General features: G+C 45.1%; 1 protein-coding gene across 1 annotated transcript in view; it reads right to left on the reverse strand.

Annotated features, from left to right (window-relative positions):
- Window positions 1–3,354: 3,354 nt before the first annotated feature.
- The window catches only part of CCDC3 (coiled-coil domain containing 3), a gene marked incomplete at its 5' end in the record, with an annotated part of 40,847 nt that continues 18,688 nt past the window's right edge, over window positions 3,355–25,513 (reverse strand). Inside the window, one exon of the mRNA XM_010083151.1 lies at window positions 3,355–3,630. Within this exon, the coding sequence (XP_010081453.1) occupies window positions 3,355–3,630 (276 nt within the window). The remainder of the gene's footprint in view (window positions 3,631–25,513) is intronic.

The following is a 25,513-nucleotide window of genomic DNA, read 5'->3' on the forward strand; positions in this document are numbered from 1 at the left end:
GTTCTGTTCTTTGTTACTGTTCATACCCATTTGCTCTCTGTCCTTGAAATTTATTTACTATTAATTTTGTTTCTTCACTTCTTATTCTGGGTCCCTCACAAAAAGTTGATTTAGCCACGAGAGCATCCCTAAATTCCTCCACGGTGAGAACAGATGAAGAAAAGTCTCTCCTTGCCTCCAGTTCCAGCTTCATCTGCTGTGGGAACCCTCTGCACTGGCCCTGTAGACATTCTGGCAGCCTTCAAGCTCCTGATGTGTTTGCAAAAGGAAATTTTATTTATTTGTAAAGCATCTTTGAACTTCTGCATTTGGTATTGTTTCTAACCAATTTCTTTCCTCATTTGGACACTTTTGCTTCCCCCCCCCCCCAGGATTTTTTTGGGGTTCCTGTGCCATCCCTTGCCAACCCATCCAGCTATGCCAACCTGCTCAGCCCTTCTGCACCCCAGTCTCTCCCGTGTAGCTCTTCAAGAGGAACATACTCAATCATGCCTTTCACATTAATTTGGAAAACGGCATGAAATTTTGCCTTTTTTGTGGGTTTTCAGATTAGCTGGACCCTGAAATAGCTACAGAGTGTGTCTAAAAATTAGTGTCCGTGTCACGCCCTAGGTGATGCTTACCAAACTGAATGGATGTAACCCAAATTCCTCTTCACACTCGCATGTCCTGCGCAAACAGCCTCCCTGGTCACTCTCTGCATACTGTCACCAGCAGGGACAGGCAATCAATGGTGACACTTTAACAGCATTTTTATTTTGGTTTGGCATCCCCTGTCACTTGTGGAGAGGGTTAGCTTGTGATGTGATCTGACTGCTAGCCCTTATCTCTGGAAATGATCCAAAACCAAGCAGAAATGAAAGGAAAAAACTCCCAAGGGAACAACCTTTTTTGATTTTGTACCCAGAGGGGACAGTTTGGGTTGCATTTGGATTTTGCATTTGGGGGTTTTGTTTGTGTTTTCTTTGTAAAGTAACAAAATTCTCACAAAACTGACAAGGAGAACAAAATGGTTTACTTTTTTTTTTTTTTTTCAAGATAGTGAAAGGGGGAAATAGGAAGAAAATTCCAATTTTTTTCATCAAGAGATAAAAATATCAGCCAAAAGAGAAAGTTTTTCAACATTGTGTTTGGAAAATTTGTAAGAGTAGTAAAGATGTAGCTATATTAACTATACTTTTGCAGCTTTATACAAATATTTATAAAACATGAATGAATAACAGAGGGAATATTTTTATTAGCAAAGAATTTAACCACAAGCTTTTAATACCTATACCAGGAAAAACAGTTCACTTACTTATTTAAACAGCAGTTTAGAAACGAGAAACAAACCCCCCAAAATTAGTTACTTTCCTACGGATTTAAGTTTTGGAGTTAAAATCTCCTGATAGCTTCTAGGGAAGCCTTAGGTCTGTAGTAATTCTCAGGAAACAGCATTGCTGACTACAGCACAAAACAACTCAAATTGTGCTGATGCGGTAGGCAAAGCCCTTGAAACCGGTGGAGCTTGTGGAGGAGGCAGAATCTTAAGAAATGCCAATATTATTTCAAGAGGGGGGGAAGAAAAAAAAAAAAAAGAAAAAAACTCTATTTCCAAAAGGAGCAAAACTGGAAGGTAATTAAACTCAGCAGCATCCTAGAAGCCAACACAAGGATTAGCTTCTGAGTTCAGCTGGGACTGAAGCTCATGGCTGAAAGCTGATACGGGCTTTTCCTAGCACAGGGATATTAAAAGCGTGGTGCAGCAGGGCTGTAGCCTGGATGTACTGTATTTCTGAGTGCTGAGACACAGCATGGAGACCGTGCAGTGATCTGGTAGAGAGTTAGGAGCAGAGTGGTGGTTTGCACACTTATGTCTGAGAGCCTCACCTCTATGTTAAAGCTCATCTGGATCAGTCCACCCTGTACAAATCAGGTTTAGCCCTGGCAGATTGTCAGTGTTGCCTGGGGCTGGGCAAGGGCCGGCTGCTCCTGTCAAAAAGCTTGGAGCATATCTGTACTCCAGTCTCATCCTTGGAGTAAGAAAAAGTATTTAGAGAAGGGAAAACACAAAAAACCCTTCTTCTACCTTTCTCTCCCATGGTGCTCTGTTATGGAGGTTGGTTGAGTGCCAAGACCCAAGACATGTTCTCATACATTAACACAGCTGAAAACGTTATCAGCCGTGGATACTGATGCCTTAACCTATGCTGCCTGAGCAGAAGTCAGTTTGTAGATGTCTAATAAAGACATGATGGACACTTTTTTAATGAGATAACCAAGAAATGGGATTTACTTCATATTTTAAGAAATTAGACTATATCAGATGTGTAATAAAAATATTTTCTATAGGATTTTAAAATATATACATATATAAACTACCTTAATTTTTAATGCCCTGCTGATATTGATGTGGTGTCTACAGTATCTAAGTGTAACTAAGTGAGGCTGCCCAGCAACCTCCATTTTACCTCAAACAGTGATTACAAAACTTGAAGCCTTATCTACACTGTAAATTAAACCTGCGTGAAAATGGGATCTGAAATCATCTGCCGAGCCTGATCCAGCACTCACTAATAGTCAGGCTAACTCTGCTCCAGACTGCAGGAGCTGGATTAGATCCTAGACACAGTCCCGAAATGATGTTTTTTCCAACCCTGTTGGCTGGGCAACGATAAGGGCACCTGAAGGAGTTACTGAGACACTTGAGGCACTTCCTGGTAAAGTAAAAAATATTAGCTATTCTATTTAGAAAATTTAGGGGTATTTAGAAACAGTCTTAAGACAGTCTGGGCACATCTATGCTTCATTTTGATGGGGGGCCCAAACTATGTGTCCCAGACACAGCCTTTGCTCAGACACTGGATGTAGAGTTCAGTAAAGCTTAAGGGAGGATGGGGGTTTGGGGGTAATGATGAAGCAAAGACCGTTTGTGGTTCCATACTTCCCACAGCATCCATTTCCATGTATCCCCCCCTGGCTTTTCTTGCCCAGCCCATGTGGAGGAGGTAAATTGGCACCAGATCTTTCCAAGAAGAGCTCCTGTGTCAAGTGCCTGCAATGGCCCACGGGGCTGAACTGTCACTTTCGTCAAAGACAACTTAAAACTGGTGATGGAAGTGGAGGAGGGTGAGGGTGGAGAAGCACAGATTACAGTCTGGCCCTGTGTCCACCAAGGACAGAGAGGACATGGCTTTGGGCTGTGCCTCCAACACGGAGCCAAATCCATTTTGCATTCCTGTTGAATCTAGCACTGTGTCTAAAGCAAGTTCAGATTCATTTGCCATGTAAGGTTTGAAGCACAGTGTAGACAAGGTGTGAGGGCCAGATCCTGATCTAATGCAGGCAAAAATTGCCTGAGCACTTACCCTTGTATTATACTTTAAGGTAGGTAGCATGGGAGTTCTCCTGCTTTAAGGAGTTAATATAGGGGATTTGACCACCTGCAGAGGAAAGTTTCTCGCTGAGCTTTCGGTTCATCTGCTCCATGTGCCTGGTGTTTTTCCTGGCTTGCCGGAGAGACCTCTTGACTTTCTTCACTCGATCTCGCAGCTGCTTGTTGCGTTTCTCCAGGGATGCCACCTTCTGTTGCAGCTTCTTCACTCTGTCCTCCTCCTCAAACAGGGCTTTCTGGACTGAGGAGCACATGAGCTGAAGGGAAAGCAGAAATGAAATAAGAATGGGTGAGCCTTATGCAAAAATTTATTAAAGCAAGGGTTAATTGAGGTGTTCCTTGAAACACCTCACAGCTCTTCAAAAGAATACTTTTCTTTTTAAGTTCTACTTTTTTTTTTTACACATTTTCTGTTAAAATCCTCTGTTTCATTTCTGTAGTCAGATGAAACGCAAAACTGTAGATCTTAATGACACTAGTGATTCACAATTACTTTTATGAGCTGTTTTGACAGACCTGACCAGCCCACTGAGGCTACATTGAATTTATGGAGGAAGGATGCCCTATTTCTGGTATGAAACTGGAGTTCAAGCCAAGGAGTGTCGCTATTCATAGAACTATAGAATCTCTCAAGTTGGAAGTGACCCATAAGGATCATTGAGTTCAACTCCCTGCTCCTCACAGGACTACCTAAAACTAAACCATATGACTAAGAGCATCATCCAGGCACTCCTTGGCGCCGTGACCACTTCCCTGGGCAGCCTGGTCCCGTAACCAGCCTCCTTCCCTAGTGAAGAACCTTTTCCTAACGTCCAATCTGAACTTCCCCTGACACAGTGTCATTCCATTTCCTTGTGTCCTATTATTTCCTATTGGAAAACTCTAGATTTGATTCAGCTTAGCAGCCCTTCAGAAACTCCAGATTTTGACAAGAGCCTGCCCTTTGCTCTTTTTGTCAACATGTGAAATGCAGACAGCACCTGCAAAACACAGAACTGGTTGGTTTTGCCTTTTCAAGAACAGAGCTGTCTTAAATATTTCATCATATGGATTTCTTTCAGATGAAACCCTATGGGGTAAATTCACAGCCATTTCTAGGAGCATTCAAGATCCCATAAAATTAATAGAAGTTATTTTTTTCAGTCACTGGCTGAAAACTGCCCCTCCCATTCTACCCATTACCAGTATTGTCCCCAGTAGGAATATCAAGCTCTTGATGTCCACTCATACCTGTGACTCTTAGGCAAAAAAAAAAGAGACAGCTTCAGTGGTGCTGCACCCAACGCATCACTAGAAGAGCAGCTCACAGGGCATTTTCAAATCCCCTGGGCTGGATGATGGTCCAAATGTAAAATATCTGTTGGACAATTGTTCTTCCTCTACTACCTCGTCCTAGGATGACCCAGAGGTCTATCTCATCTCATCTCATCTCATCTCATCTCATCTCATCTCATCTTATCATCTCATCTATGTGTGAATGCCACGTCTACAGTCTCCTGTTTCTGACTTGCTTCGTGTTTGTAGGTACAGTAATAGGAATGGGATGGGAAACACCAGCTACAAAGGCTGCCGACCAGTTTCAGTGCAAAGGAGTTGAGCTCCTGATGCACAGTGTTACATGGGACAGGATTTAGCTGCCTTGTTTTAAGCAGCTAAAAGGGAGCCACACATTTGGGCTCCTCTCTTTGGGTTTCCCCTGTAATGTCTGCAGGGAGAGACACCCTTCAAGAGGGTGATCTCCACCTCCTAGGGCAGTGGGAAGAATCACCCTCTGAACTCGTCTCTCTCGTTTCATTGTCTACAAAGGCATCAAGTTCCACGTTTTCTACCTGGGCAACATCTTCCAAGCAGAAAAAGAGGAGGTGCCTGGGGCTCAAGGACAGCCCCACCACAAAGTTTCTGGTCTAGAGGAGCCACCATGGAAACCTATTTCTGCCCAGGATGATGTACCTCCTTTTTTTTTTTCCTACAAAAAGCATCCTGAGATATTTTATTGTGCAAGTGGGATTTTCAGCTGATTGCTGCCCTGGTGTGCTGTGAGGAAAGGCAGTGTCTTCTGCTGGATTTATCTCCTATATACATCTAGATTTTTTTTAAATGTGTGTAAGCACTCCTGGAGCCTGGATGGACTTTATCTGGCAGAACATTTGGAACAGAGAGGGAATCTAAATAAACAAGTAAATCCTCACTGTGATGATGAAGGATTACATGTTTCTTTCCATCTTATCCTGTAGTATTTTCAACAACTGGAAGTAGGGGAGGGAACCCACTTTGATGATTAACATTTCATTTGCTTTGGAAAACACCAGCAGCTGAAAACCACAGCCAGTCAACACAAACACAGCAACTGCTTTCAGTCCCCACAAGCTCTTGCTTCTTGTGTGAAAGCACCGCAATGCTTTTCTAAAAGGCAAATGCTTGCCCCAACCGTACTCTCACCAGGGCTCTTTTGTAAATGCATGCTAGGGAGACTGGAAGCTCACATACAGAGGGCCAGGAACTGTGCTAAAGAGAGGGAATTTGGTTTTGACCACAGCTCATTCCAAGTGCTATTTGAAAACAGCCAGCACCTCTTGGCTTTTCTGCTTGCCAAATGCTTGCAAAACTTCAAGCAGAACACTTCTTGTATTTAAATCCCTGCAAAGGAGAGCACTGAGCTAGGAAGAGACATTTGTTGGGAAGACAGGAGGTAGAAACTCTGCTTCATGAGGGTTTTCTTGCATTTTCCATTGATGCAGTGATAGGCGTGGCATACGACAAAGTCCAACGCAGAGGAACAAACAATACATGCAGCTGAAGTGCAAGGTTGTGTGAACCCCACCATGTCTCATCTTTTTGGGCTGGCTGGTGGGGAATGGCAACGTCTGATGGTGGATATCATGGATGGCATTAGCTTCATCCCAGAGGCGCTCCCAAAGCTTTTGACAGAGGTTGGTGCTCTGTCAGCAGAGGTAGTCCAGCTCTACAAAGCCACTCAGAAGCATCTCAAATACCATCAAAAAGCTAGCCAGCTCATTTGCTTATGCTATTCCTCTTCCAGGTCCTCACTTTCCAGTCTGAAACCCACAGTTTAGTGCTTAAATTATCTGGAGATACCCGAAGACAGTTATAAAAAGCTGAAGTACTGTCAGACACACACAGCTTTGCTTACCAGCAGGGCAGGTGATGGGAAGAGCCCAGCTTGATAACTGGATGCCTGCCTGCAATCACAAGACTACCAGACAAAAAATAAACTCTTTGTTCCTTCTGCATGGGGAAAAATAAGAAGGTGGAGTCCTCACATTCTCACTAGATGGTTACAAACAGCATTTTTCACAGGGCTCTGCCATGGGGATGATGCTTAAATGTGAGTGCTGTCCTAGCCTTGATGTTACTGCTCAGGCTACAGTTCATATGGGTGCAACCAAGCTATTTTTAAACTGGCGCTGAGAACCGTGCAACTGCAGCAGCTAGGAGCTCAGCACAGCCTGTATAACCAACTCAGCTGCTGCACAAAGAGGTGAGAAGTTAACCAGCCCTTGATCCATGTTGCTACTTGCATACTTCTTGTTTACAGCCAGATGAGATATCCCTGCATTGCGCAGTCATTCCTATGGAGCATATCTACAGACAGGAATTTCACACCCCATTTTGTCTGGTCTCATGCACCCATAAATGTGCACACTTTGCACTTGGTGACCATCAGGATCAGACATTAGTCCAAAGGCAATGCTAAAAGCTACAGAGAACTGGATTTTGTTTCTGGGAATGGCCTGTGCTTCCATTCCCCACCACAGCTTGCCACATCAGGTACACTGGAGAGGGCAGGGTTGGGGGTTTTTATGCAGTGGTTAAGGGATAATGAAATCTCCATCCAGCAAGGTAAGTCACTGAGGACATAGTTCAGCTTGGTGCCACTGGAGAAAAAGATGGGAAAGGATGCATAGCTGACAATTCCTATTCCCACATGGTAGCAACAGCAGACAGTTAAGCAACAGCTCTGGAACGCTGCACTTAGCATGGCAAAAGTGCCCATAGACCTGGGAAATGGAGAGAAGGACCAGGAAATGCTCCTTAGAAAAACTTATGGGTTAGTTTTCTAGGTTTCCTTCAAAAGTTACATTCTCTAGTAACTCACACTTCAGAGGAATTGTTTGTTTTGGAGATCTCTGTCTGCACATCTGCTTGTTCCTCAGTTTTGTTAGCAAGGCGTCCGCAGGAGTGATTAAACTCTGGTCCAGAGTGGTACCAGGAGATGTCACAAGAACCACACAGCTCTTTAGGATTTATCCCAGACAGCCTACCGCTGTGAAACCATACAACGTAAATATATCTGAGTATTTGTCTGAAACACCCTGTCAGAAATACACCCAGCTTTAAGTTTCACCACATCTAGATGATTTACAAAATCTGTCCATCTGTCAAACAAATCAGCACTATAACAAATCAAACTGATTTTCAGAGCATCACATTACAGGCATGTGAGCCCTTTACCAAACACCTTGAACTGACCAAACATGTCTGATTGACAGACACACATACCTGCCTTCTGTATGCTTCATTTGAATGGGACAGTGGCTAGGAAACACCCCATGGATAAAGGTGCAATGGTAATGTTCATCCACCACGAATTGGCCATAAATGCATTACAGAGCTCAAGTCACTCAAAACCCATCAGTGGCACCCAAATCTTGCCCTTCATTTACCAAAAGGAGAGAAGTTGAGTTCTAGGTAGCTCCTTGTGCACACTCCCTATGGGCAGCACAGCTAAAAAGCTTTGGAGCTCCACTACCTAAAAGTCTTTCTATTTCAGATCTCCTAAAAAAATCTTTCACATCAGACAGTATTTTTGGACATTTAGATGTAGGGCATCATCAGGCAAGATGATTGTAGGAGTGTCTTAAAATGTGTGACAGTAAGACCTGATCTCTGCAGGGACACGATGTGTTTTTAGAAGAACTGGGCATGGGTCACTTTGGTTTCTTTCCCTCAAATCTTCCTCCTGACCCGCCCTGCTAACTGGAGCAGTGTCGAGCTGGGATACTCCCTCAGCATCCCAGACCCAGCATCGCCCCACCAGTGTCCAGTGGAAGAAATGAGAGTGTCTCTCTCTGGAAATGCATCCCCAGCGCTGCAGGTTGGGAAGAACAGCTCCTGCTTTGCTGCGGAGCCTCCTCCACGCTGCACCCCAGTGAGCTCAGCTCATCTCCACACTGTTCTCCTCTCGCCCTTCCTTGCTATAAATCTCCTCTGCAGAAAAGGTAAAAACTGACCATTTGCTGCACACTGACTTGCTGCTCTGCACTTACTGCTGTTTAAGTTACATAAAACATTTTAAACCGACACCTTATGCGGCACAAAGTGCGTACCTCCAGCTCTGTTTGTCTCAACACAGCAATAATTCATGCGCTCTCTCTCTCAAGGGGCTCAGGAGCCAAACATAGCTCTTTATTTTTCTTTAACTCCACCAGAATTTATTTCCCTAACCCCTTCTGTGCTCTTAGCAAGAGGAAGGGCTCTGGGTCCTGGGGAAGCTGATAAGGACACGATACGGCTCACGCAGACAATTTTCAGCTCTCCTGGCCAGGAAGGTCCCCTTTTGAGCCCTGCTTTGCCATGGCCACCTTTCAGACTCTGAGCATCACTTTGCCCTCTTGTTCAGCCCCTCTGGGCAGGCTGTGTGGGAGTGAGCATGTTGGACAGAAAGACGGACGATGCAGCGAAGGAGAGCAGGAGAGGTCTGGCAGCAGAGGGTATTGGGTTTGGGATGGAGTGGCTTAACCTCCAGCCAACCCTTAACTTTTCCGCCAAGAGTAACACTCCCTCTGAAGTGTGGAAAAGCCCCTGTCAGCACTGTTAAACCATCATGTTGGGTGAAGTGGGGGGGGGGCATGGCAGTACTGGGTTAAACCACCTTTTCTTGCTGCAAGACCGCACCTTTCAGAGGTACCGAATCGGGAATCCTGAGGGAAGCTCCAGCATCACTGCCATTAATGGGGACAAGGTGGGTTTTCACCCTAGGACTTCATATGAATCACATAAGACCTGGATGGAGAAAGAAAAGATGGCAGTTGTTCTTATCTTCCTTATCTTACTGAATGCTGGGTCAGCATTTTCCATGGGAGGTGTAAGGCTTGTGGCACAAGTCTCCCTTTGAAATACTGGCGATGGGGACTTCATTGGGGTATGAAGCACCACCTGCAGGGAACTTCTGCCAGGCTACGCCCACTCCGAGGTGTCTTGGCTCCTCAAATGGTGTCTTTCTTCCCATTTTACTACTCATTAAAAGCAGATTTTAACTTTAAACTCCTAAGAGGCAGCCAGTCAGTGCAAATCATCTCAGCTTTCCCAAGCCTCATCAGAGAGGAATGGGAAAGTCCAAGGGGAGACTTATTGCCTACCTTAGACACCTACCTCATGTGGACAACTTTTTAGGGACCCCTCTCTATTGCCTATATACCTAGCTCAGACTGAGACAGATCCCCAACTGAGTCCCTGAAATGGCAGCTGGCATCACTGACTACCCACGGCAGGCTGCAAGGGCAACATACGGATAGTTTTCTTGGAATTTGGAGAACCTTGCCCTGGCAACAGACCCAAATCCATGTCCACAGACAATCGGGAGTCTTTAAAAACAGTTCTGTTTGTTCCAATCTCCATCAAACCACTGCTTGGTGGAAAACCACCCAAAGAACTGTCAGAGGGCCTGCCAGGGGAAGCTCTTGGACAGCATCTTGGCAGGTCTCTTGGGTGCTTCTTGGCCCCAATGTCCCCCTGAGCAGCTGAGAAGGGCCCATGTATCTGGAAAATGTGAGCAGTGTTTACAAGCTGTGACGTAAGGCTCGAGTGCCAGCAGCTCCACCAAGACACTGACTCAGCACAGAGGATGGTCTGCTTACAAGGAAGAGTGTTTTTCACAAGGAAGAACGCTCACAACATATTCTTTTTCTTCTGATGTTTTTTAAAAATAATGATCTTAAGCTGAACAACAGATTTTTAAAAAATATACTTCCCTGTGATGAAGTACTTTGAAAAACCAGACCTTCCTCTCTGGCAAGGTGTGTGAATTGCTGGCGGCTCTCATCAGCAGTGGGTGTTGCAGGCATTCATTTCAAAGCCCTACCTTTTGCCTTCCAACTCACAGTCTTGCACTGCTGCCCCCAGACTGGAGGTGGTTTTAGAGGACACAGGGGTATTAGGAGGCACTTGAGAGCTGGTGAAAAGATTCTCAACCCTGGACATACCTGGAGAGAGGTCCCTGGCCCCAAAACCATGTGTAGAGCATATCCTGTGGCATTGCTTTCCCCAGACACTTTGAGCCCTAAAGCCTGAGACACTGCTGGGGGGAGGATGCAAAGATACCAGGTGACAGTTGCACCCAGTCTCCTCTGCCAAGACTGAGGATGGAGGTGGAAATGTGTCAGTGTGTCTCCACAGTATTTGGTTTGGTCACTGGCAGTACCCAGGAAGGGATCAGCACTTTATTCCCTAGACTTGCAAAGGAAAAAAAGGCAATGGTTTAATGAGAATAGAAACCATGCTAATCAAGAAGACAGGAAAGGGAAAAAAAAAAAAAAAAGATGTAGGGTATGAGCCAGGCTGCCTACCACAGGCACCTCACTTGTGCCAAGTGAGCAGATAAGTCAGTCCTGACAGTAAATCCCTAAATTCCCTGCCCAGGCAGTGGGAGACAGAAGGTCTCCAGGAAGAGAAAAATAAATCAAGAGGGAAGGACCTCACTCTGGGGCATCTCCAAGTCCCTTCCCTCTCCTCACTGACCACGCAGGCAATGAGGGAAGCACACCAAGAGCCAGCCGGCTGCTTTTCCCCATCGCTCTGGGGTGGAGTGGCTGCGCTCGCACTTTGTTTCCTTTGAAAACGTTTCTCCGAGCGATTCGCCCAAGATGCCACAGGAATGCGATGGTGGATCTGGGAGGGGAGCAGCAGCAAAGTCTCGCGTCTAAGTGATTTAGCAGGAGCAGCCGTCCTCCTCCTCGCCTGGCTGCAGCCACCGAGCATTGGGCTCCGTGCTCAGCTCCACCAGCCCCGTACCTTGTGCTTTCCGCATTTCCAAGAGCTTCCCAGCTTTTGGCACTGCTCCCCGCTCCAGGTTGGGCAATGCACGCCTGCTGAGATGGGTCAGGGTTGGGGGGAAGTGGAAGGTCCTAGAGCTGTCCCAGGGGTTTAGCCCCCCCGGGACAGGCAGTGCCACCCTGCCAGCCTCTTTGCTGAGACCCATGGCACACCCCGCTGACCCCTCCACCAAAAATACTCAAGGTGGCCAGTGATATAATGAACCGTTTTTTAATCTATTTGCAAGATATAAACTGCAAACACAATCCAAGGTAATGGAGCATCTGCTATGGTTCCTTCTAGGTACGGTGCATGGATGGTAGATATTCCTGATACACCTCTGTCCTGTTCCTGGAGAATCCACAGTGCAGGCATGGATGAAGCTGTATACTTATAGATAAACAACGCTGGACGTTAAAGTGCGCTACCCAGCCCAACTATGCTGAGCTTAAAGGAAAATGTTTTGAGTAAGGAAAAAAAAAATATCTTCTCTGTTGTTAGAAACAATTTAGGTTCTGAAAACAAACAGGTTTTTAAGTCTATCTCGCAAGACAGGCTGCTTCATAGATTTCCGCATTTTGCTCTGCCTGAATTCTGAAAATCCTTGAGTTACTGAGTTACTGCTTTTTCCTTTTTTTTCATTTCTGTCTCAGAGCTAGGGTTGCATTTTCAGCTGTGCTTTAAAAGTCTGGGTAAGAGGCTTTTTTTTCAATAACTTGTACAGAAACTTTCCATTTCCACAGCTACCAAACTTTCCAAAACTTGCTATCCACTTTAATTTCCAGCTCAGCTTTTTCCCACCTAGTATTACTATTATTACAATAAAACTAATTAGGTCTGATACGCCTGAAACTACTTTGCCAATATACCTTACCTCAAGTATATTGTTCTCCCACTGAAAGTTGCTGTGTGACCACGTCTCCTTCTAAACTTGTTTTGCTTGGCTTGTATTGCAATAGGATTAGGTCACCATTCCCCCCACACAAACACACAGCGAATTAATTAAATACCAAGGAAGGGATAAAGCCAGCAAGACTCAGAAACAGAGTGTATTGTGTCCTTTCCTCTCACTGATGGGAACGCAGGGAAATGAGAAACTGCTGATCAGAGCAGCACGGCATCTCACGCATTGCTCCAATCTATTGAAATGTCGGTGTTGATTTTTGAATGAGCTGACTCCTAGCTTGTGTTACAATAGCTCCTAGAAACTTCATTTAATTTAATGGTCCTGTTAAGCAGATGGGATACACCCTACAGCAGGGTAGCAGTGAGGGAAGTACAATTTACTCAAACACACAATCCTCAGATGCAGCTGAAGCTGAAAACCAGCATCAGTTGGTGACAAAACATATATTTTTACCAATATTCATTTGCATGAAAACAATATCAGTTTGAAACAGGGTTATGTCTGGTTTGGGGTGTTTAAGTATGGTTTACATCAGTCTAATGTATAACAACTCATAGGAGTTCCCTGGGGATGCTAGCAGAGGTGATGGATGCTCCGGTGTGGCAGGTGCCGTATGGCTGTCTGCAGGCTGAGCTTTAGATTAAACAGAGCTGTTAGAGGCACAACACAACAGGTGGGAGATGTGAGCTCTGGGAGGACGGGGTACACACGGAAACAGTGAAACAAGGTTGATTAAGAGCTTAATGAATTCAAAGCATTCAGTGGGAAAGGCAATGCCAGACCTCTGTGTAAATCCCTGGCAGGTTCAGAGCGCAAATGCTCAGTGCCCGCATCCTGTCTGCCGAAAAGAGAAGGACTGGGACCAGTAAATTCATAATATAATCTACATATTATATGAAAAAACCTTCACTTCTCTATCACTTCCAAGTCAAAATGAGGAAAGAGAGAAGCAGAGCAAATCCCAGCAGGCTGTGTGTGGATGGGTATTTGCAAATGGCCACAGTGTGACTGCAATGCATTAAATGTTGCCTCTCAAGAAAACACAGAAACAGGGACGTTTACTGCAGGTGGTGTCCATCTCTCCTCCCCAGCAAATATATCATACCTAGGGGAAGTTTTGTGCACAGGAGGACAACCCGTGCTGAGAAAGGCAAACATTTAAAGTTAACATAATGTCTATAAAACTCATGTTGCCCTATAAATCCCTCCACTCTGGACGTCTTGGCTTCATACTTCACCTAAGCTGCTCCAGCTCAGCTGCCTTTACAAACAGATAGGATTTCCTTGGCTGCAGGCTCGGCTGGAAGCCCTGAGCCTGCACAGCTGCTGTGCACAGCTTCTGGATTTCAAAGAGCAAATGCAGGTGCCCCAGGGCAACCTGATGTCCTCCGGTGCCGCTGGGAAGCAGAGGTGTCTGCATCGCTCCTGAGCATCCCTGGGAGCTGCCAGAGCTGTTTCACTTCATTTGTCCAGTCTGATTGAGTGCAGGAAAGTGGGGGGAGTGAAAAGGGCATTCACAGACCTGTATTCAACCGGGCTTGGTGGCTCCCTTGGGGCAGTCTTTGCACCACCCTACTTAATGTATCTAACCTAGACGCTGGGTAGGAAAAATTGTTGTTTTCTGGGCTCCTTCTACAGCCAATGGAGAGATAGAAATTCCTCCCGAAGATGAGTCAGAGTAACTAATTTAGAGCAGGGAAGCAGGCACTAAAACAGAGCTTAGTATGGAAACAACCCTGACACTGTCCTTGCGCACACAGCTGGAGACACCCCTGTCACGGCAGGAGTCGGACAAGAGGCTCTAATGAACCCTTTCCCTATAAGCAATAAGAGATCTTGAGGGAAATGATGGCAGTGGCATTGCAATCAGACTGAATGAAGCACAGGGGCTTGATAAAGGGCATCTGCATCTGCTCCCGAGCTGCTCTGCAAGCCCAGAGCAAAGAGGAGACCTCAGCAAGAAGCTGTTTGCTGTGCCCCACGCAAAGCAGCCTCGGGAGAGGTGACAGAGGGAGTGGCGACAAACAGGCACCTGCACGGCGGACGACCAGGCTCAGCCCTCATCCAGGCTCAGAAGTGCCACAGGTTGCCACGGCGGTGAAGTGGAAAAGCTTCCGTGAGGTTGAAGAAGCAAAGACAAAGGGATGGAAAAACAAACATCTGCGATCTGCAGGCGCTCTCTGGCTAACGTCAGCACACCCAGAAAGGAACGGAGGAGGCAAAATGCCTGAGAGACAAATCAGCAGCTCTGAATAACAAGCTCCAAGCACTAACATCTGGCTGACGGGAGCTCACTGCTACTCACAGATATTCCTGTCCCACCGGGCAGCTCAGAGCAGCCTGTCCACGACTCCAGCCGCTGCATGGGCTATAAATCCTGAAAGGGCCCCAGACCACCCCAGATGCAATAAATGGGCAACAGGCTACAGTGAGCATGGCAGGGTTTGGCAAATAGCCAGTCTTCAAGGTGCAGAGACATGGTATTTAGGGGACCACCCTCCTGCTTGCCTGTGCTTGAATGGCTCTAAGCATTTGGGTCATTAATGGCAGTTGCCACAGGAGTCAAAAGCTGCTGTTTCACTCTAGTACAATCCCTCAGATAGGGTCCTGGTCCTGTGCCAGTATTTCAATTCTCAATAGAAATTTTGGGTCAAGGTTATATTTGAAAACCAGCATCATATTTAATAACCAAAGTCTCTCCCTGCTGCTTTGCTGCACTTTGTAGACACAGAAGCATCAGAAACCTCCATTGCGTGCTGCACAACTTACTGCCTTATACAAGGAAAAGCTTTTCACACAGGACTGGTTACAATGCCCACGGAAAGTAAGTGTGAGTCAGGTGTCCCCATATGCACAAGCCTGGAGCCCTCTTTCCAGCCTGATTTCAGGAGGAGGATTGCAGCCACAGCTACACCAGACAAAAAGTCCACAGGGTGACAGATGCCCTGCGGTGAATTCTTCCCTGCAAGCATACAAACTATAGAGGACCCACTCCACTGCTGGTTAATGTTACAACGGTGGCTCTCGACTGTTTAATCCTAAATTAATCATTGTGTTGGAGCGAGATAATTACACAGCAAGTGCCACACCACCACACAGGAACACACAGCAATACCTTTGAGCTACAGTTCAGTCATGCACTGCTTTGGTTTTTGGCTCTTTGGTGAATAAGTGCCCTGTGGTCTGCAAAATCTCATAAAATCCTGCTGCCATGTGCACTCACCTGTAAAATCTGCTGTTGTTCCTGGCCAAAAACGTAGGGGCAGGTAGCAAATATATCCCTGTAAGCCTGTGTTACCATTTGTGTATGTGTTCATATGAAGGCTTAAAAAATTATTACGAAAGTAATTTTTTCTAACAGTCCAAAATTCTTCTGTGGATATTAATTTTTCTTGTCTCGCAATTCTCTGACACAGAAGTTATCTACACTTTCACTTTTATCTACACTTTGTATTACATCACTCTAGCAATAGCAAGAGCCAGGATCTGGAGAGCCTGGAAAAGCAGGTGATCTGAATTGCTCCCACCTCTCTTGCAGCAGCAATCACAGTACCCACATCAGGCACCATCCACACAACCCAAGAATTGCCTAATATCATAGTAATAAAAAAAAAGGACAAAAACCACCAAAACTCACTGTGAGGAAGCCAGGACTTGGGCTGCAGTGTAGTCCCTTAACTAGGAGACGTTTCTTGTCTTTTGGCAATGGTAATTTTGGAAGAGCAAAATTGCAATTATTTTGAGACGTGTTATCTGAACAGCTTGTTCTCATTAAGCAACACGCACACTTCACACCTAATCAAAGAGAGCAGATAAAATTAATGTCCTAATCAGAGAAAAGGAACTGGATGTCTCCACTACAGAGAGGGCAATAATCGGTTAGGGGAAAAGCAGTCCCAGAACTAGTTTCTCTGTGCTTCAATTCTCCATCTCCAAAAACGGGGATTACAGGACATCTGTGATTTCTAGAGTTTTCTCAGCTGTTGTATTCCAGATCAGAACAGTCTGTATTCAAAGCCCAGATAGTTTGGGGACAGGAATGATAGGCGAGCCAGGACTCATGGTGAGATACTTCACTTGCACACAGAACGGTCTTTGTGCTTCTCTGTGCAAATTCAGAGTATGAGCCCAGAAACCCCATTTTCCCATGAATGGTACTGCTAGGCATTGCCTACCACTGCAGCCTTGTTTCTGAGAGCTGGAAACTCATTTTTTAGTAGGGATCCTGGAAAAATTGCCCAGCACTAGTTGAGTTTTCAAAAATTAGGGGTTTAGTCAATAAAATTTGTAATATAAAAGTTGCATCTCTGAGTGTCACGGATCAAGGCATTTAAGTTCACATTACCCAAGAAGTGGAAAATCCTGGCTATGTGAATTCTTGGCTTAGACAGATGAGCAACATCCACGGGGTTTGGATATGTGCTGCCTCACATTCATGACAGATAGGAGGAATTTTCAAAGCTGGGAAGATCACAGATCCCACTCAGAATCATTGGACACTTTTGGAAATCTCCCTGTGTGTCTAAGAGATTTACCAAGAGTTTAAGTTTTCTTTGAAGAGAAGGGTAACGTGGTTAAATGTGCTGCAATCCTGAACACTTACTCCCTCAAATACTGAAATCAGGAGAATGAGCTGTAGGTGATGTATTCCAGGCTTCAATCTCAGAAGTTTATAACACTGGGAAAAGAGAGATCTCTGTGGTATTAAATAATGATTTTTTTCTCTACATTTTTAATGCTTATTTGTAAAGCCTGTTTGCCTGCAGGACAAAGACAGACCTGCTCAGCTTAATGAAAGTGTCATGGCGTTGTACAAGTGCCTGGTAGGTTGAAAAGGACTAAGAAATGGTGGACTGTCACTTCGCCACCTGCAAAATATATTTTTTTTTTGGGAGCTGAAGGGTGTCTCACCAGCTAAAACCTGGGCCATTTATTATTTGGTTGAACACAGTCACCTGTCATCAAGATGGGACAACCGTGCCCTCTGCTTGATGCACCATCACTGACTTGGCAATGGGCATTGGAGAAGGCATGGACACATTCACACCTCTGCTCAGCTACAGCTGTACCCTGTGGAAGAGGCAGACAGGCAAGTGTTACAGCCTCAAGACCAAAGGTTTTAAGCATGAGTGAAGGTACAACTTCCAGCAACTGCCCTCATCAGGACATGGGATTACAAACCCAACCATTCTTTAGGCACCGTACACTAACAGGGACAAAACGGGTGCAAGCATTTGGGCAGCAACATGCCAATGGTCACACCTCTTATTCTTCTCACCCTAAGGGACAATAAACCAACAGAGAAGCCGGCAGAAGAATACACGAGGGGTTTTTACAGGAAGGGAAGGAAACATTTATTCTCACTCTTCAGCTAGGACAAAAAATAACGGGAGTTTGGGCGAGTGTGGAAGAGCACAGCAAGAACAGGGCACTAAGCCAGTGGAGAGATTGGTAGAGCTCCTTTCCTGCAGGTATTTGAGGCCTTTCTCCATCAACCAGATGTGATTTAGGGTTAACCCATGTAAACTCCAACACAAGCTCAGCTGGAAAGACTGGATGACCAATTTGTTTATCTGATTCCCATCCAGAGAGATCTCTCAGTTCTGATTTGGTCTGTTTAACACTGTTAATAAGTACATCATTGTACCATACATACAGCACCTACACATCTCATAGCAGCTGGTATTACTGAAAGACAATCAACCTGGTGGTCTACGCTGCTCCCTCAGGATATTTGTGAGGCATTTCAAGTGAAGAAGCACACAAAAAAAAAAAAAATCATAAAAAATCATTGCATCATTTCAAGTGTTTTTCCTTCCATATGCTCCCCACCCTAGAGATCCTGCTGCTTACTAACATTTCTGTATTTAATCCCTTCCTAAAATAACCTTTTTTCCATTGAAAAATTTGCAAGCGTTTGGCAGGGGGAGGAGTTGTTTGCTGTTTTGATGGAAGGAGAGAAATTAAATTATTTCCTGGCTGAGATTTATGTGTCAACTTTTAGCTTGCAGCCAGATTTTTTAGCCAAGCTACAAAATCTAAAGATAATTCCAACTCTTCTCCTCAGTGATTTTTATTAAGTAATTCCTGCTATGTGCTGACATAAAAGGAGACTCCGCACCACAGAGGTTTTCAATGGAAACAAGGAGACCCATCCCTGCACAGAAGGAAAGTGCAGGGAAATGCGTCACTCTGGGCAGAGCTGTCAGAAAGCAGAAACTCAGACACAGCTTACTGAAAACCGGTGAACATATTGATGAACCTGGGTCTCTTAAATGCTTTGGATACAAACTGAGAGCAAAGGCAGAACTTGCACTCGACCATGGACAAAATGAAGCTTGAGTTTTTCTTGAGGCATCAGGCTTTTTGGAAACTTAAGAGCAAATGCCTTGATGTGATAACTTAAAGATGCTCCTGATCTGCTGAGACTATTCAGGCCACTGCTGGTCAGCTGGAAGGTGTTATGGTCATATCTTCCAGCAAAAGGACACAGAAATCTCTCACTAAGCCATGGGCAATGCTGGACTTCCCCAGCCCTTCTGTCACATTTGTCATGTCAGACCAATGCAGCAGTGATGACCTGAGCTGTGCCTGGGGCAGTAAAGTGGCTGGAACATCTGCCTGTGGACCAACTTGAAGTGAAGAGAAAAGAGGCAGTAGAGACGAGTAACCACATGTGCCAGAACCTATGGCAAGACCTGGGTGCCTGAAACCCAAGGTCTCAGGTGAGACTCACTGGGAAAAGGCTGGTGCTGTTGGCTACATCCACACTAGCAAGTCAGCTGGAGCAATAGGAACATGTCTTCACACTGAAGTTCTGGATGTGTTTGGGAGGAGCAAATATATGGGGAACTGGGGTCAGCTGTATGAAGGACCAGTCATGGATCCTTTGTGTTCCCCCTAGGAGCTGGTGCACACCAGATGGGTACCTGGAGCAGCCCAGCTGTGTTTCCCCCAGGAGGAATCTACTCAGCGTGCACCAAAACCTCTCCATGAACCAAACCATTTGCAAAGCCAAAGTATGTCTCCTACTTATCCAGCTCATTCCGTCATGAAGAAGATTGCACTGCTTTGACACATCTTTTTGACAAACCTAGGGTGGCTGCTCTTCCCGCAGGTGTTTTCCCTGAGCTCTGTGGCTTGGGAAGACTTCAGAAAACAGTAGCCCTCACAACCATTGCACAGCCTGCAATACAACCAGTTTCACACTTGCCTCCCATCCTTCCTGATGGGCTGGCTCCAGCCTCTCGAGGTCTCAGCACTGGGCTGACGGGGGCCCCTCGCAGCTTGGCTGCAGACAGGAGGTGGTGATGAATGTGCCGTGAGGCTCCAGGATTGTGTAATCCAATTGTAACCCAGAAATAGCAGCTGGCGGTTCCCCAAAGAGCCATCTACCACTGGAGCTCACTACTTTTCTCTCCCTGTAGTTTCAGTTAAAAGCTCGAGCAAAGAAGAGGGCTGGCTCGGCTCTAAAATAACCTGCCTGTTTCCCTCGACTTGACACACTGCAAATCCTTACTGGTGCTGACATCCACGCTCTCCCAAACTCCCACTTTTTTTTAAGAACAGTTCAACCAACAAGTGCTGGGACAACGCAGAGCCCATGAAGCCACTTTGGCTACGTTTTAATGCCTTCTGGAAAGATCCTAATGCAAGACAGACATTCACAATATGTTTGCACTTGTAACTAAGCACTGGTTACGCTTGAGCTTGGCTGTAATGAGCTCTCCCCAAAATACCACACATGAAATGCAGGCAAAGAGACAGGGAAAGTGATTTCAAAGTTACATGTGAAGAAAGGCAGATGTCTAGAAATAAGAAGTGAGTAGATACAAGGATCCCAGTATTGCCCCTCAGCTCTGCTAATGACTATCCACACCTTAAGAGACGATAAAAATTGTTTGGATACTCCAGCTGTGAAGTGAGTCCCTCAGACACAACCAGAACATAATTTTCAGGTACACCAGGAGGCTAGAGCTGGATTGAGTTCAGTAAAAGCCACAGATGTTCAGATCTACTAAAAAATGTCAAGAAATGGAGTTTGCCCCAGACTTCTGCTTTGTGTGAGGGGACAGGGACTGACATATCTGAGGAGATGCTCCGCTACAGATGCCAGGCAATGAGTCTAAGACTTGCTTACATGACCAGGTAGCAATTTAGATAAGGTGACAGAAAGGAGATCAGAAGTAATGTGATAGCAGCTAAAGAAACAGCCACATGTCAGCTTACACGTGCCTTTTGAAGTCAATGGTGTCATTGCTGGATGGACGTAAACTCATGTCTTAGGTCACTAAGTTGAACACTTAAATTTAGTGAAGACTACTGAAAATGCATGCAACATCCTTGTGTATGCCTTCGACTGCTGAGGGAATATTTCCCAGGTGTCTAAAAGCTTAATTTTTCAAAGGCCTTTTCAGACAATAAAACTGATGCATACATAACAATAATCAAGAAACAAGAAAATTAAAGGGATAATCCAACATAAACACCAGTTGGTTCAACTACTGGGCTGAACCCCAAAGTTCAGGCTCCTCCTTGGGTTTGCAAACAGCCTTTTGCCCCTTTGGTCAATCCCAAACAAGTCTACTCCAGACAGTGGTGAAAGAAGAACTCATAAAGCAACGTTCCACCTCTACCACTCTTCAAAGTAGACCAGTACCCTGAACTAACAAAGCCACTTTTATCCAAAAAAATCTGAAAGCAGCTGCAGATTTCCATCTCATGTATTATTTTATTTTTGTACATATGACTCATAGCTCATGAGGTCTACACAAAACCACAAACAAGGGAAGACATAAAGGGAGGGATCCTGCAATAAACTCTACATTACCTGAACAGATAGTTAAGTATCTTCTAATATCAAGTCCTCTCCATTTAAATCCCAAAGGGTTATATGCAGTGACACCTAATCAGTTCTGAGTTGAGTTTTGAATCTTGGACAGTGACACAGTGGATGCAGAGTGGGTTGCCTGGACTTTAAAAATCCTGGTTAAGGAATAATTAAGTTACAGTAATAGCCATTACAAAGCCTATCTGCAGCAACCACAGATGAGCACTCCTCAATCTTCATCCTGCGTGTATTATGCATTAAACCACCATGAGGATTACAGCACACAAATAATTCACATACAGCATCTGCAAGGCTTGCAGAAGTTCCCAGGAAGAGGACACAGCTCTACTCAGATACGACAAGATACAATCAATTCTCTGTTAAATATTTTCCATGTCTTCAAGAGCAATGTGATGTTACAGGGCACTTTTGCTCCTTGTAGTCAGCTGTAATGGACTATTCTTGCAGTTTTACAGAAAACTGCAGCTGCCTGTCAAGGCCCTGATGAGGCAATGATGTGATGTCTCAAAGCATTTCAGTTGTAGACTCCTAGTCCTATTCCTTGCTGATAAGAAGAGGTGAAGAATGCACGGAAGGCTTTCCTCCCTTCGCTAACAAAGCACTTAGTCTTACTCTTACAACAAAGCAGCAAACCTGCTAACAAGGCCAAAGTTAATCTAATACAGGGTCCGCAGGACCACCAACTCAATTGGTTGAAAGGGTTAATGCTGCCCTTCACCCTCTTGCACATGCACAGAAAGATGGTTCTCCCCATGCTAATTAAGGAGACACCCCTCTCCGCTTCCTATGCTAATTGGGGAGACACCTCCATGGCTTCCTATGCTAACTGAAGAAAGTTAGGTGGAGACCTGAGAACTTTTGTCTATAAAAGGTGAATAAAGAGGACTCCTGAGATGTGGACTGATGGAGCAACCCCCCCCCCCCAAGATGTAAAAAAAGATGGAGCCCCCCCCCCCCCCCAAGATGTCGACGCTCATCTCCAAGGATCCAAAGAGTGGTGAAAACTTTTCTCTCTCTTCTCTCCTTTTCCTTTCCTTTTCTTTTCAAGCATCTCTTGATCGCTCTCTGTCTGGCACATATGCCAACACCTTATAAAGTTTATACCAGCTCCTTTTGGGGCTTGTTTAGCAGGTTTTCCATAGATTGTTCATTTTGGTACTGATAAATAATTGCAAGTTTTGTGAGCGGTTGCAGGTTCAGTGGCCGGTGGTTTTCCGTGGGTTTCTTAGTATTGCTGGAAATTATGCTGACATTATCACATTGCTGTAAGATTTGGTGTTGTTGGCAGGTGGTAGTGTTGTCATTAATTGTCTTCACCAAGTAATTTGTTTTCCTTTTATAATTCTGTTACATTCCATATTTTATACCCCACATTTCCCTTTTCCCCTAAAAAATTATATGCATTAAAGTTATAAGCCAGTATTCAATTGTTTGGTGTCATCTCACCTTAATTTGCCCCAAGGGAATACACAGAACCTCCACGAACCCCACCCGTCCCACTCAGGGTGGTTTTATGAGCTGGGTTGTGACATCAGCAGATGCAAAATCTTCCTGAAGGCTACCTCAGAAGTTCCTCTCCCTGTTTCCATCAGGACCCATAAAAACCCTGTAGCAGCCATGAGCAGGTGTTGTTCCAGCCTCCCTTTCAACAGATGCAGGACACCTCCAAGCGCGGTGCTGCACCAGAAGGACCAGCATGATGCATCGCCGCGCCGGTGGGAGCTCAGTGGAGTGCTGCAGACCTCAATCTTCTTCCTGCTCCTTTTTTAAACTTCACGGTGTCAGCTGAGTTGAACCAGTTTTCTGGATGCTTTCCCATTTCCTTAATACTTCAGTGAACAACACTAAGAGCATGAAAGGGCTCAGAGCACATTTTTAAAGGAACCCAGGCCTGACAAGCAGTACTTGGCTGTCACTGCTATGATGGAGATGTATGGGCCCTTGCTTTCCCCCTGTTTTCAAAGCTGCTCTACAGCGTGTTTTATTGCATCTGATGGGGAACTTTAAAAGGCTCCTGTTCTGAACTGATTTTAGAAGACAGCCTCCATACAGCAATGCTTTTTCCTCACCCTGACTCTTCAACTGTAGTTGAGCTTCGTAAAATGGTGCCTTGGACAGCTTCTGACCTTGTTTCCAGGGCTGCTTCTTGTTCCCTGTGGTTGGGATTTTTTTGTGATCATAGCTGTACAAGGTTTCCCATGGCCCACAGGGAAACAAATCACTAAGGATGGGCTTTGGGTCAAGGGCACTGAATTCTCCATTATATGGCATACAGCCTCAAAAACCAAGCTTTTTGTTAGCCAAACCAGAAAATAACATGCTGAAAGCTCAGGTCCAGTATAGGGCAATGAGGGCAACAAAAATAAGTTCTGTTTAAACCAGATTAGATCTGATTTCCTGTATAAAATTGTTGCAAGTAATCCCTTACACTCACTAAATGACCTCAGTAAGTGTATATCTTTCCTAGTAAAAAGATCCCACCCCTTCTTCCGTGATGGGGAGTCCCTCATGACCCCTGGCAAACTAAAGATTAACAATCTTTATCCATTTAAAAAACCAGCATATTTAAGTTGGGCTATATGGATGTATATTGCTACCAATTTCCAGTTGCAGGTCAAAACAAAAAGATTTAAGGCAGAACAGTTCTGGTTTGATTTCCGAGTCAGGAAATCCTCACTGTAATTGCAATCTTCCAGGTAAGTGATGCTTTCCCCCATGTTCCTACCCACACCACATCCAGGTGTTTTAGGATGTGCTGCTTTCCTCTCCAGAGAAGCACAGCAGCCTCTAGCAATCGCTAATTAGCACTTTGCTGATCGATGAAGCGCCGAAGAGTGTTTGCTCCTGTATCACCGCTAACTCCGTAACCAATAATTACATTTTTGTCAGGCTGCCAAGGTCCTCACACACACCTGCGTGCTGCCCACATGGTCATTACAAAGAGATTTATAATAATTAATTGCAACATTCCTATCACAAATCTCCCCACCCACTTCCAGCAGCGGCATGTAAGTCCAACAACGGGCATGTCTGATTTCCCCTCCTTGTTAGAGTTCACAGCATTAGAATAACATCAGTTAAGACTGTCTTCTGTTTGCATCCTTTGAAGCTTTGCTTTTTCCCTGACATCTTAATTTAATTCTAGGTGAAGAATCATGCCTTCTTTTCTTCTTCTTCTATTTTCCCCTGGTTATTTGTTCACGCCTTCCTGACTAGTCTAGACAGCCCTACCACTTATGATTTTCTGAGATGGATACTTTCCAAACTGCACGGCTCTCCTCCCATGGAACATGGGCCAAGCTTCACAAAACCAGACCTCTTCCCACGGATCACCATTACCCCAACTAGCAATTGACTTCCAGAGCTGAAGAGGTAAGAACTGAAGGCCGTGAAAGATATTCAACACCTCCAGGACCCTCCTAATTTCCAAAGGCATCTACTGTCCATGCAGCATCCCACCAAGCTGCATCCCTCATGCTGATATTCCTACCCCCTCCCTACTTCGTGCTCACCCTGGGAGCCTCCCCAGCTGCTAATGCTGATGAGACCCTGCTGCAGTGCTCCTCTTGCTAGTCTTCATGCTGGCAATCTTTGAGAAAGGAAAAAGCCCTGTTGAAATTTTCCTTCTCCCTGATTTGCTTCTAATCTGTTTTGCATTTTACTCTTTGGGGTTTTGGGTTTTTTTTTTCCCACACGGTGTTCTGTTTTCACGTCCTTCTCGGTTTTCACTTTCTCTCGCAGGTTGCTGGCACCATTGACATCCATCTGCACTTAATCTTTTCGGGGTTGTCTTACACACAAATATTTGCTTTCCCTGTTGGCACTTCCAGCAGTCTAGGCAAAACTTTGAATTTTCCCTGTGGCAATAGCAGTGGGAGGTCCCAGACAGTCAGGGAAGGGGCTTTACTCCCTCTTTTCTCAAGGACTTGCATCGCAGAGCATTTGTGGTAGCTGATTCCCATCCAGGACAGGACAGAAACAACCTCCTCTGAGGCTCAGACATCAAGCACGGTCTGTAACTTTGGGTCCTGTGCTAGAAGAGGATGTAGGATTGAGGTCTATACAATCACAAGTGTCATGAAAGGAGCAAATAGAGACTGACAGCGTCTTTCAGCAGAAGAACTGGGGGTATCAGATAATATAGTAGGAACTAATTTCAAGGCAACCAAAAAGTGCAGATTCTCAAGAAGAGGCTGGACAGCTTCATGGAAGATAAATCCACTGAAAGTCACTGAATGTACAGAAATAACTAAATACATGGAAATTACTTCACCACAGAGAGTCCTTCACCTGAAAACACTGGAGGCTGTGAGACCATCAGCAGGAACCA

The sequence above is a fragment of the Pterocles gutturalis genome, unplaced genomic scaffold (assembly GCF_000699245.1).
Source record: "Pterocles gutturalis isolate BGI_N339 unplaced genomic scaffold, ASM69924v1 scaffold20060, whole genome shotgun sequence".
Classification (NCBI taxonomy): Eukaryota; Metazoa; Chordata; class Aves; order Pterocliformes; family Pteroclidae; genus Pterocles; species Pterocles gutturalis.